The 12362-nt window shown below is 55.5% G+C and overlaps 1 protein-coding gene across 6 annotated transcripts in view; it reads left to right on the top strand.

The window, feature by feature from the left end:
* Window positions 1-12362, top strand: part of PI4KA (phosphatidylinositol 4-kinase alpha) — a 151023-nt gene that overhangs the window by 137555 nt on the left and 1106 nt on the right. For all 6 annotated transcript variants that reach the window (XM_034948745.4, XM_034948743.4, XM_034948744.3 and 3 more), the window contains 11 exons: window positions 2323-2452; window positions 3367-3437; window positions 6457-6529; window positions 6630-6700; window positions 7769-7878; window positions 8362-8466; window positions 8548-8673; window positions 9700-9820; window positions 10302-10461; window positions 11163-11252; window positions 11783-11866. In XM_034948745.4, coding sequence (XP_034804636.2) covers window positions 2323-2452; window positions 3367-3437; window positions 6457-6529; window positions 6630-6700; window positions 7769-7878; window positions 8362-8466; window positions 8548-8673; window positions 9700-9820; window positions 10302-10461; window positions 11163-11252; window positions 11783-11866 — 1141 coding nt within the window. The remainder of the gene's footprint in view (window positions 1-2322; window positions 2453-3366; window positions 3438-6456; window positions 6530-6629; window positions 6701-7768; window positions 7879-8361; window positions 8467-8547; window positions 8674-9699; window positions 9821-10301; window positions 10462-11162; window positions 11253-11782; window positions 11867-12362) is intronic.

Here is a 12362-nt window from a genome sequence, read left to right as displayed (position 1 = left end):
CTCACCTTTCAGCACACAGGGGAGCAGGACCCCTCCTTCATGACGCCTTTGCTAACTTGCTGTCCGATGCCACCCTGCACTCCCAAGTGCGAGTGAGACCCTTCTGCTCCAGTGGCTGCTTCTGCAGAGTCTCCATGGTCAACACAACTGTGACTGCATGTGAGGAAGGGGCCGTCAGCCCAGGGCAGCGGTTCCCAAATAGCACAGCCTCAGGACCCCTGCACTGTCAGAAATGTTTATTGAGGTCCTCAAAGAGCGCTGTTTAATGTGAGCATTAGCTGTCAATGTTAACGAGGATTAGAGATTAAGACAGGATTTCAGAAAATGTAAGCCCATTCATTACATGTTAATATAAATAACATCTTTTTGGGAAAATAACTTTCCCCAAAAAACTAAAAAATGAGCCAAAAGAGTGGCATTTCCTTGTAGAAGACGGCTGGATTCTCATTCTCGTTCCACTTCTGCAGTTGATCTGTTGCAGTGTTGTTTCAGTTGAAGTGAATGTAGTTGAAAAAGGAAGTTGTATGTTAGTAGTCTCTCAGGTCATTGTGGAGATTCTTTTTGATACTGCACCACACTTGAGAAGTGGTAGCTTTTGTTTTATTTTTTTAGAGGCAGGGTCCCTCTCCCAGGCAGGAGTGCAGTGGCGCAATCACGGCTCACTGCAGCCTTGACCACCTGGGCTTAAGCCATCCTCCTGCCTCATCCTCCCAAGTAGCTGAGACTATAGGTGCACGCCACCATGACTGGCTAATTTTTAATTTTTTGTAGCTCAGCCTAGCTTCTTAATGATTACTTGCAGTCCGGGCATGGTGGCTCACGCTTGTAATCCCAACACTTTGGGAGGCCAAGGCAGGAGGATCGCCAAAAAAAAGGTTAATTGCAGTGCGGCATCTTAAACTTGGCAGTAAACTTCTCATGCTGTGTTTTGTTCAAGTCTGTCTACGTCGCACCTGGACCCACAAAAGCTTTTATAACATCAAACAGTGGGCATTTATAAAATATAGGCCAGTGAGTTATGCACATCTTTCAAAGGTTGATACATTTCTTTGTACAGTGTGGAAAAATCATATTTGTTCACATCTGCCGGTCTTATCAGAAAGGGTTTTTTTTTTTTTTTTTTTGAGACAGAGTCTTGATTAGTCGCCCAGGCTGGAGTGCAGTGGCACGATCTCGGCTGACTGCAAGCTCCGCCTCCCAGGTTCACGCCATTCTCCTGCCTCAGCCTCCTGAGTAGCTGGGACTACAGGCGCCCGCCACCACGCCTGCTAATTTTTTTGTATTTTTAGTAGAGACGGTGTTTCACCATGTTAGCCAGGATGGTCTCAATTTCCTGACCTTGTGGTCCACTCACCTCAGCCTCCCAAAGTGCTGGGATTACAGGCATGAGCCACCGCGCCCAGCCCAGAAGGAGTTTTTAAGGGAAGCTGTTGAGCTCACAGCAGCAGATCCAAGTTTTCCAAAAAAATGTTTCAGTTCCTTTGAGTGGAAGATTTATTTTTTGTTCATTTTCAGGAAAACATCTGCCACATCCCTAAGTCTGAATAGCTATATGTTGTCTGTCAGTCATTTCTTCAAGTAAAAACAAAGGTCTGTGAAAAAGGTTAGTCCAGGCTCCAAAATCAGACAAGCTCCAGGTGCTTCTCAGGACAGCGCCTGCCTTAGATGCGGCAACAGTGCTTCGTGCACATCCCGTTTCATCACAAAGAATACTTTAAAAGCCAGATGTGGTGATGCGCACCTGTAGTCCCACCTACTAGCTGTAGTCCCAGCAACTCAGGTGACTGAGACAGGAGGATCTCTTGAGCCCAGGAATTTAAATTCAGCCTGGGATTTGAATAGTGACAGGCACTATTTCATATAGAGCCCCGCCCACTGTGTGTCTCTATTAAAAAAAAAAAGACGTATTCAGGGTAGAGTTTAATAAGAATTAGTTTTCATTGCTTCACCTGTGACATTCATAAATGACGTGGGCTTTTTTCTCCCTGCGTGTGCAGCAGTGAGGATTCTACGCCCTGTGACATTCATAAATGACACGGGCTTTTTTCTTCCTGCGTGTGTAGCGTGTGCAGCAGTGAGGATTCCACGTCCACTTGTGCGCTTGGCCCCTGCCTTGAGCTCCGCTTAGGCACCAGCTTAGCTTCCCAGCAGCGTTGGCTGTGTCAACACAGCAAAAGGGGCACACGGCAGCTGTTATGGTCTCACCAAGCCTGCAGAGCATACTCTGGGCACTGCCAGTCTGGGGCCTGAGAAACAGGGCTGGTATTCCTGAGGGGCCTCTGCCACAGCCACAGAGACTTAGCCTCTTTGTTTCCTTGGCAGCTGACATCGGCGACCTCCTGGAGCAGTTGGTAGAGGAGATCACAGGCTCCTTGTCCGGCCCAGCGAAGGACTTTTACCAGCGGGAGTTTGATTTCTTTAACAAGATCACCAACGTGTCGGCTATCATCAAGTAAGTGCAGTGCTTCGGAAACCACCTTCTGGGATCTCATTCCAGTCCCTGCAGCTTAACAGAATTGCCTGGGAAGCTTTAAAAATACCCGTGCCTGGCCCCAACCAGATGAATGAGAGTCTCTAGCAGCGGGGCCGCTGGTGGTTCTGATGGATAGCCAGGGTGGGTGGGGAAGCACTGCTTGGGGTGAGCCAGGGCTCTTGAAGGTATGGCAGAATGCACGGCCACGCCAGTTTCAGGAAACACAGCTTAGTTTCATTCCTGAGGTTTGTGGAATTTAGCACATGGCTCCACAATTTGAGGCCACCCTGCCCTCTCCACACTCTGAAGGATCGATCCTCATGGTGTCAGGAAAACCAGACTGCCTTTGCAGGTCCTGTCATCGTTTTCCTAGACCTTCCATTCATGTGGACCTGACACCATCCTTGGATGTTGATGGCTTTGTGCATTCATAAGGGATGAAACCCTGGAGTCATCAATGCTGGGCACGCTGGCTGGGCTGTCTCCAGTGCTTACACTGCTCTGACCTTGGTCACTTTGAGGTCCTTTTCTGGGCTGGGTGCTGAGAATAGCAGTGCTGGCAGCTTCTAACCCACGAGATGAAGGACGGGAGCTAGTGTTTCCTGGGTGGCAGCAGGTGGCAGGCATTATTACCCCCACCACCCCCAGCCACACACCCCCACACACAGCAGGGGCAGAGCCTGCCAGAAAACAGCCCTTCCGGGGCTGTCGGGGATTCTCCATGAGGAATGCAGGGCAAGAATCGCTGCCAGTGGTGCGTGGCTGCGCTAGGAGCAGCTAGAGCCGGGAAGAGAGGGACAGAGAGGGCAATCCAGGCAGGAGGGGCCCTGGGCTGTCCCCCAGCAGCCAGTTCCTCCAGGAGACAAAGCAAGAATTTCTTTCCTGTTTCTCAGGCCCTACCCTAAAGGCGACGAGAGAAAGAAGGCTTGTCTGTCGGCCCTGTCTGAAGTGAAGGTGCAGCCGGGTGAGCAGGTGGCTTCTGGAGGCTCAGACCAACCTCTTCCTGCAGGCGGGCGGCGGGGCGTGAAGGCTGCTGCCCTCTCCAGGCACTGCAGGATGTGGACACAGTGGCTTGGCCAGCCCCACACCTGCTTGGGCCCATGGTGCCTGGTGCCCCAGGACCCCAGCCCCTCCCCAGAATCTGCCGCTAGTGAGCGGGAGCTGCTCGTCAGTGGGTGCCCTTCATCTTCCTTGCTGCCTGCTGTTTTTCTGGAGGCTGACAGTGACCTCAGTAGCTGTTACTCTAGAAGAGGGTTCCTAGGCTCCAGCATTACAGGAGCAGGTCACACAGACGAGGGGATGTCGGGCCCAGTGTGGGACGGCTCAGGTGTGCTGGGACCCATCAGCACCACCCCCCCACCGCCTCCATGGGAAGTCGCTCCTGGGTGCCTGTGGCTGTGGCCACATGGGAATTCAAGCTGAGCTTTTCAAGAGAAGATGGAAATCCAGACTTCACTGGGCAGCTCTCTCTCCATTTCTTTTTTTGTTGTTGTTTTTTTTGAGATGGAGTCTTGCTCTGTCGCCTCAGCCTCCCGAGTAGCTGGGACTACAGGCACCCACCACCACACCCGGCTAATTTTTTTGTATTTTTAGTGGAGTCAGAGTTTCACCGTGTTAGCCAGGATGGCCTCAATCTCCTGACCTTGTGATCTGCCCGCCTCGGCCTCCCAAAGTGCTAGGATTACAGGCATGAGCCACTGTGCCCGGCCTCTCTCTGCATTTCTAACTATTGGCACAAACTTGTCTTCCAAACTCTGTCTGTCCTGTGCAGATGTTCACAGCGGCTGGTCTCAGCTGTGGAGTGCCCTGCAGGACCCCGGTTTAACCATTTCTTCCCAACACATTGTGTTGAGCTCACACAACAGCACGGCTTCCCAGAGAGGGCAGGACATGTATGCAGGGCCTCTGTTCCCGCATCGGGAAGGCCACAACTGCTGGGGAGGGGCAAAAAGAGCTGGAAGCATTGTACTGCAGGGGGCATGCACAGAAGTCCCCAGCCCCTGGCTCTAGATTGTGTTGGCTGAGTCTTGCCCCAGAGGTCAGGGAAGCCAGCAGGGCTCTAGCAGGAGAGCACAGAGGGGCCTGAGTGTGAGCCACAGCCTGGAGCAGGCAGAAGGGCAGGTGAGGAAGAGGAGGAGATGGCATGCCCCCCTCTCCCTGTACCCCACAGCAAGGCCAAGCTTGGCTCCCCTCAAAGCCCACCTCTCAGGGCTCAAGGAGCACACATCCCCCTTGAGGACTGGCAGTTCCTTGGCCAGAAACAGGCTTTCCCTTGTCCTCTTACTTGACACATTTACTGAGCACTCACTGAGAAAGGGGAGCCTGGGCCGGGCGCGGTGGCTCATGCCTGTAATCCCAGCACTTTGGGAGGCCAAGGCAGGTGGGTCACCTGAGGTCAGGAGATCAAGACCATCCTGGCTAACATGGTGAAACCCCGTCTCTACCAAAAATACAAAAAATCAGCCGGGTGTGGTGGCGGGCGCCTGTAGTCCCAGCTACTTGGGAGGCTGAGGCAGGAGAATGGCGTCAACCCGGGAGGCAGAGCTTGCAGTGAGCCAAGATTGTGCCACTGCGCTCCAGCCTGGATGACAGTGCAAGACTTGGTCTCAAAAAAAAAAAATTAACCAGGCATGGTGGCGCGTGCCTGTAATCCCAGCTACTTGGGAGGCTGAGAACAAGAATCACTTGAACCCAGGAGATGGAGGTTGCAGTGAGCCGAGATTGCACCACTGCACTCCAGCCTGGGTGACAGAGTGAGACTCTGTCTCAAAAAAGCAAAAACAAGAAAAGAAAAGGCATGACATTAGGTGTTGTGGCTGTTAAAAAGATGAGTAAGACATGGTCCCTGAGCTGAAGAAGCTTGAACTCACAGAGATATAAAATAAGCATAAAGAAACAATGTTGGCCGGGCACGGTGGCTCATGCCTTAATCCCAGCACTTTGGGAGGCCAAGGCGGGTGGATCACCTGAGGTAAGGAGTTCCAGACCAGCCTGGCCAACTTGGTGAAACCCCATCTCAACTAAAAGTACACAAATTAGCCAGGCGCGGTGGCGGGCGCCTGTAATTCCAGCTACTCGGGAGGCTGAGGCAGGAGAATCGCTTGAACCCGGGAGGCGTAGATTGCAGTGAGCTGAGACCGAGCCACTGCACTCCAGCCTGGGCGACAGAGTAGGACTCCGTCTCAAAAAGAAAAAAAGAAACATGTTAGACAAAAGTCCTAAAGGCTGGGAGAACCAAGGACAGTTCATGGACATAGTGACATTTAAGTAAGGCTTTTAAGAGAGTAGTATTCAAATGGGTAAGGAAGGCCAGGCGCAGTGGCTCACACCTGTAATCCCAGCACTTGGGAGGCCAAGACAGGTGGATCACTTGAGGTCAGGAGTTTGAGGCCAGCCTGGCCAACATGGCGAAACCCCATCTCTACTAAAAATACAAAAATTAGCCAGGCATGGTGACAGGCGCCTATAATCCCAGCTACTCAGGAGGCTGAGGCAGAAGAATTGCTTGAACCTGGGAGGCGGAGGTTGCAGTGAGCCAAGATCGCACCACTGCACTCCAGCCTGGGTGACAGAGTGAGACTCTATCCAAAAAAAAAAAAAAAAGAAAGGGACTCCAAGAATGGAGGGCTGTTCAGAGGGTTGCTCAGGCAGGTGGAGGCAGGACAGGCCTCACACGCACCCCCAGAAGCAGTAGGGCTGTATCCGTGAGGATGGGGCTCAGTGCTCCTCCAGGAAGAGCATTTCCCAGAAGGTGCAGACTTATTTGGTCGATGGCTGGAAGAGTCAAAGAGTCAAGGAGGACGGACCCTTAGCGGCCATGGAATAATAAGTTAGTGGTGCCCTGGACAAGGACCAGAGGCCCCTCCACAGGGGTGGGGTGTGCCTGCAGGGTGGACACGCACGTAACATCCGTGTTGGAAACTGACTCTGGCTCACCTGTGGTGACACATGCACTCCCTGTGACTGCCTCTGTCCCTGCACAGGCTGCTACCTGCCCAGCAACCCCGAGGCCATTGTGCTGGACATCGACTACAAGTCTGGGACCCCGATGCAGAGGTGGGCGCCTCACCCTACCCATCCCCCACTTCCACAGCGTCCGCGTGCGAAGTTTTTCTCAGCTGCATCATGGGTGCCACATTCTTTTTGTTGTTTTCAGTGCTGCAAAAGCCCCATATCTGGCCAAGTTCAAGGTGAAGCGATGTGGAGTTAGTGAACTTGAAAAAGAAGGTCAGTAAAGAACCCTGATTTTGTTTGGGAGCTCAGTGCTTTTCCTTGCTAATGCCAGTTTCTTCTGGCATGTGTTAAATTTAGTACAGCTCTCCATAAAAGATGATGTCTGTCCATCTGTCTGCCCTCACTCAGTCAGACCCCTCATTGGGGGATGGCAGGGAGCTCAAATGCACTGACAGATGTGCCACCCCAGAGGTCTGTCTGCCATGAGTCAGCTGGCATGCTCCAGCAGGCTCCTTCCTGAGGCTGAGGGGCCCGGGGCCGTTGGGGGGTGTTAGTTTCCCGGGGCTACTGTACGGACGATCTCAGTTCTGGAGGCTGGAGTCCATCATCAGGGTCGTGCCCCCTCTGAAGGCTCTGGGCAGGTCACACCTTGCCTCCTCAGCTTCTGGTGGTGTTGCCAGCAGTCCTGGGCACTCCTTGGTCTGCAGATGCTCCACTCACATCTCCGCCTCCCTCTTCACATGATGATCTCCCTTGAAGGACATCAGTCATTGGATTAGGGACTGTCCTAATCCACTGTGACCTTGTCTTAACCTAATTACATCTGCAAAGACCCTGTTTCCAAATAAGGACACATTTTAAGGTTTGGGGTGAACATGAATTTTAGGGAGACACTCTTCAACCCAGTACAGACGGTGTGGCCAGCTGTGGAGAGGGGGCTGCCACCCCTTGCAGGGACCTGCCTCCCATGGCCATGTCTGCACACTGGCCCCGAGCCCTCCCAGGACCCCAGTGTACAGACACATTCCTCCTGCCCCCCAGCTCACAGCACCCAACACTGACCCAGGCACACCTGGGTCTTCACTGCAGATGAAATGGGGCTCTGTTTTTAGTTCCATTTATGCCTAAATGTTCTTAGACTCCAACCCTGGATTCCACCTGCTGTTCCAAGGCTTTCCTTGGGCCCTGCTGGGCTCCTCCTTGGCCTCCTTGGGGTTTTGAAGAAGTGATCCCCAAGATTGCTGGGGTTCCTTTCAGGCATGTGAGAGGACTCATCCCTGGCCCCCTCAGAGGGCTTCTCACTGCCTACAGGCTAACAGCGGCCTCTCTCCCTGCGGGCAGGTCTGCGGTGCCGCTCAGACTCCGAGGATGAGTGCAGCACACAGGAGGCCGACGGCCAGAAGATCTCCTGGCAGGCAGCCATCTTCAAAGTGGGAGACGACTGCCGGCAGGTAAGCAGGGTCAGGCCTCGAGTAGGCTTGGGGACTGGGCTTGCTGCTCCCCAAGGCTCCAGGCCCGCCAGAGTCCAATCTCATATGCAGAAATGTGAATCTTTTCCTTCTCTTATATGGTTCAGGTGCCACGGGGTAAATTAGGGCTTCTGCAAAACCCGGAGGCCTCTCCTTCCAGCCCCTTTCCCACTGTCCCCGCCATGCCAGTGCCCACCTGAGGGAACTGTCCAGGGGTTGGGTGCCTTATCTCACACACCCCACCAGACAGCTCAGCCTCATGCTCAGCCCAGGGCCTGGTGGTCCCAGCAGCCTGAGTCCAGCCCCCGGTGGTCAGAAAGGAAGGCCTTCCAGACTCTTGCTCGGCTGTGGTCTCCCCACCTCACTCCATTTCTGGGTGCTCGGCTTTTGCCCTGCATGAGCCAGAAGAGCTGCTGGGGTGCAAGGACGCCAACTGACCGCATCCTGCGCCTCCCGGCTTCCCAGGACATGCTGGCCCTGCAGATCATCGACCTCTTCAAGAACATCTTCCAGCTGGTCGGCCTGGACCTCTTTGTTTTTCCCTACCGCGTGGTGGCCACTGCCCCTGGGGTAAGTTCCCTGAGTGGAGCCAGTAGGGCAGCCCTGGGCACCTCACACCCGGCGGGCCTCAGAACTGGCCTTTCCTCCTAGTGTGGGGTGATCGAGTGCATCCCCGACTGCACCTCCCGGGACCAGCTGGGCCGCCAGACAGACTTCGGCATGTACGACTACTTCACACGCCAGTACGGGGATGAGTCCACCCTGGCCTTCCAGCAGGTAGCCAGGGTGGCCACAGGCCGGGGGAGGTCGTGTGTGCTCCACCCCACCCCAGCCACCCATACCCAGCCTCCACCCACACCCTGCTCTCCTCAGTCATCCTTTGTTAAGGGTTAAAACCAGGGCACCTGGGCCGGGCACGGTGGCTCACGCCTGTAATCCTAGCACTTTGAGAGGCCGAGGCGGGCAGATCACGAGGTCAAGAGATCAAAACCATCCTGGCCAAAATGGTGAACCCTGTCTCTACTAAAAATACAAAAATTAGCTGGGCATAGTGGCACGCGCCTGCAGTCCCAGCTACTCAGGAGGCTGAGGCAGGAGAATCGCTTGAACCCAGGAGGCAGAGGTTGCTGTGAGCCGAGATTGCGCCACTGCACTCCAGCCTGGGCAACAGAGTGAGACTCCATCTCAAAAAAAACCAAAAAAACAAAAAAACCAGGGCACCTGGCCGGGCGCAGTGCTCACGCCTGTAATGCCAGCACTTTGGGAGGCCAAGGCGGGCAGATCATGAGGTCAAGAGATCGAGACCATCCTGACCAACATGGTGAAACCCCATCTCTACTAAAAGTAAAAAAATTAACTGGGCATGGTGGTGGGCACCTGTAGTCCCAGCTACTCGGGAGGCTGAGGCAGGAGAATCTCTTGAACCCAGGAGGCAGAGGTTGCAGTGAGCCAAGATCATGCCACTGCACTCCAGCCTGGTGACAGAGCGAGACTCCATTTAAAAAAAAAACACCAGGGCATCTGTAAGCCACTTTGGGAGTCAAAAGAATGTAGAGCTGGGCTGGACTCCTTAGAAGAAAGTTAAGTTCTGAGTGTGGGAGGAAGTGCCTGCACCCCCACATCCACAGACAGCCCCTGTCACTCCTGCTACCGAAGACTGGCTTGCTGATTCGGGCTCTGCTTCCACAGTGGGGGCACAGAGCCAGGGAGAGTGCCCACAGGCCCAGGGATCCTGGGTGTGGGACCAGGGAGAATGCCCACAGGCCCCAGGGCCTTTTTGAGCCCAGGGCGCTCTCTGCACAGGCCCGCTACAACTTCATCCGAAGCATGGCCGCCTACAGCCTCCTGCTGTTCCTGCTGCAGATCAAGGACAGACACAACGGCAACATTATGCTGGACAAGAAGGGCCATATCATCCACATCGGTCAGCCAGCCACAGCGCCACCCTCCTCTCCCTTCACCCCGGCACCCAGGGGTGGATAGGGATCCCCACCCCACAGAGAGGAGAATGCCCAGGACCACCCTGCCAGGAGTGTCAGGGTCCAGCTCTGAGGTCCGAACTGTCGGCCACCAAGCTGTTCTGCTGTAGAGGGTGCCTGGCCCTGGCCCCAGGGAGCTGGGGCGAGAGCCGCCATTGCTCTGAGTCAGAAGCTGGAGCTGGGCGGAGTGGGGCTGGTCCAGGTTCAGTGCCCCAGCTTGGCTCCTTCCTCCACTTCCTCCCTTCTCTTTCTCTGCCTGCTGCCCCACCACCCACCCCATCACTGTCCCCAAGAAAACACAACCTGCCTGTTGGGGGTGGAGGGGGTGCTCCTGTTGCAGTCCTTTTCCACTCCTCAAAACAGACCACTCGTCCTTGCCCGCCCTGGCTCCTACCCAGTCACAGGCAGCTCTTTGGGGTTTTGCAGACTTTGGCTTCATGTTTGAAAGCTCGCCGGGCGGCAATCTCGGCTGGGAACCCGACATCAAGCTGACGGATGAGATGGTGATGATCATGGGGGGCAAGATGGAGGCCACACCCTTCAAGTGGTTCATGGAGATGTGTGTCCGAGGCTACCTGGCTGTGCGGTGAGCCTGGGTGAGGGCCAGGGTGGAGGCGGAAGGGGTGTGTGGAACGTTCTGAGGTCCCCTTTAGGATGAAGGGAATCTGGTTCCAGAGAGTGAGGTAGGTGCTAGCAGCCACCTGCTGACCTACACCTGTCCTTTGGTCACCTCTGTCTGCCCACCTGTGCCAGTAAATTCTTGCTCTGGACATCTAATTCCAACCACCTTCCCCACGATCCTGCCCACGCCTTCAGCCATGGGCTCTCCCTTTCTGGGCATCCCATCCACCCTGTCACCAAAGCCTGAGCACCTGCCACGCCACAGGCTACGTGCCAAAGATGGGCTTTGTCCCAGTTTCATATACAGGTCACTTGGCCAAGGCCACAGTCCAACCTGGGTTCATCCCCACTGCCCTGCAGAGAAAGGCAGGTCAGCGTGTCTGCATCCCACCCAGGTGCAGAAGCCATGGCCGGCAGCCTTATGTGGGGGACAGGGCAGGACACTCAGCCTGTCCAGAGTGCGTGTGGGCAGCCCTTGCCTGGGCGGTACGGGTTACCAAGTGCAGCAGATCGAAAGTTGCCTCGGGGATGTGCAAGATGTGGCAGGCGAGGTGGGTGGCAGGAGCCCACACCTGAGGCTGTTGGCATCAGCCAGGCCACAGGACTACAGGCAGGGCCACCACCTAGGCTGGCCTCAACCCACCGCTCCCTCCTCTCTCTCCCCAGGCCCTACATGGACGCGGTCGTCTCCCTGGTCACTCTCATGTTGGACACGGGCCTGCCCTGTTTTCGCGGCCAGACAATCAAGCTCTTGAAGTAGGTTCCTTGGTGGACACGCAGGCCATCTGGGGGACAGTTGTCCATTAGCTGAGGCTCCATCCAAGATAGGTACCTTTCGTGTAATTGTCACTGTGGTTGTCATCTCCTTGGAACCTCAGAGCAGACAGGGTTCTTGGGTGAGGCTCTGCCCCTAGACCACAACTGTGAGGGGCCCCTGCTTGTGCCGGCCACACCAAAGACCCACCCAGGGGCCTCTATTTATGTCAAGGATGCTACGCCCACCCCACCTCCACCCTAAAGTCTGGGGCTGCAGTAGCTTAGCTCCCCAATGCTTAGTCCCCTAATACCATGGGGCCACTCAGGTGATGCTGGGAAGGGGACAGGGCCCATGATAGGCCAGGCGTGGCCTTCACAGCACCCCATCTTCCAACATGTGGACCCCAAAGGTACATTTCCAGGGCGTGGCTCTCAGCTGAAGTCCGTCCCCATGGAAGACCCTCCTCCCACTGGGCCAGGGAGCCAGCACGGCCCTGCCCATGGCAGCCCTGACACAGCCTCTCCTCCAGGCACAGGTTTAGCCCCAACATGACTGAGCGCGAGGCTGCAAATTTCATCATGAAGGTCATCCAGAGCTGCTTCCTCAGCAACAGGTGAGTGCACCGCCCCCCTGCCTTCTCCCACTGCCTTGGTGGCCACTGGGCACCTGCAGGGCCTTGCCTGCACCAGGCGATGAGGATTCTGCTGTCCCCAAGCCGCCCCTCTCATGAAGACCCAAGCCTTGACAGGAACTCTTGAGGAGCAGTGGGGTGCTGGTTTAGGGGGCTGTGGTGTGCCGAGGGGAAGACTTGGCAGAGGCCGGGCCCACCTGGGCAGGGCTCGTGAGGCCGAAGGAGCAGTAGGGACACAAGGCCAGGAGTATTAGAAATGAGTTTGGTGTCAGGCCTCCCTCCTCCCAGGAGGGCTGAGGAGTCAGACCCCACTCCTTCCCTGCGCCTGCCTGGGGCTGCTTCGTGGGCAGTGACTGGAGGTGCAGGCCGGGCTGCTGGTCACTACTGTGGTGGGAGGAGATGGATGCAGGGGGCCCTGGGGAGGGCTGGCCCAGGGTCTGAAGGCAGAGCACCGGGCTGACAGGCTCCCTGCTGTGGG

This window comes from Pan paniscus, chromosome 23, assembly GCF_029289425.2.
Source record: "Pan paniscus chromosome 23, NHGRI_mPanPan1-v2.0_pri, whole genome shotgun sequence".
Classification (NCBI taxonomy): domain Eukaryota; kingdom Metazoa; phylum Chordata; class Mammalia; order Primates; family Hominidae; genus Pan; species Pan paniscus.
This window is presented reverse-complemented; position numbering and strand designations above follow the sequence as displayed.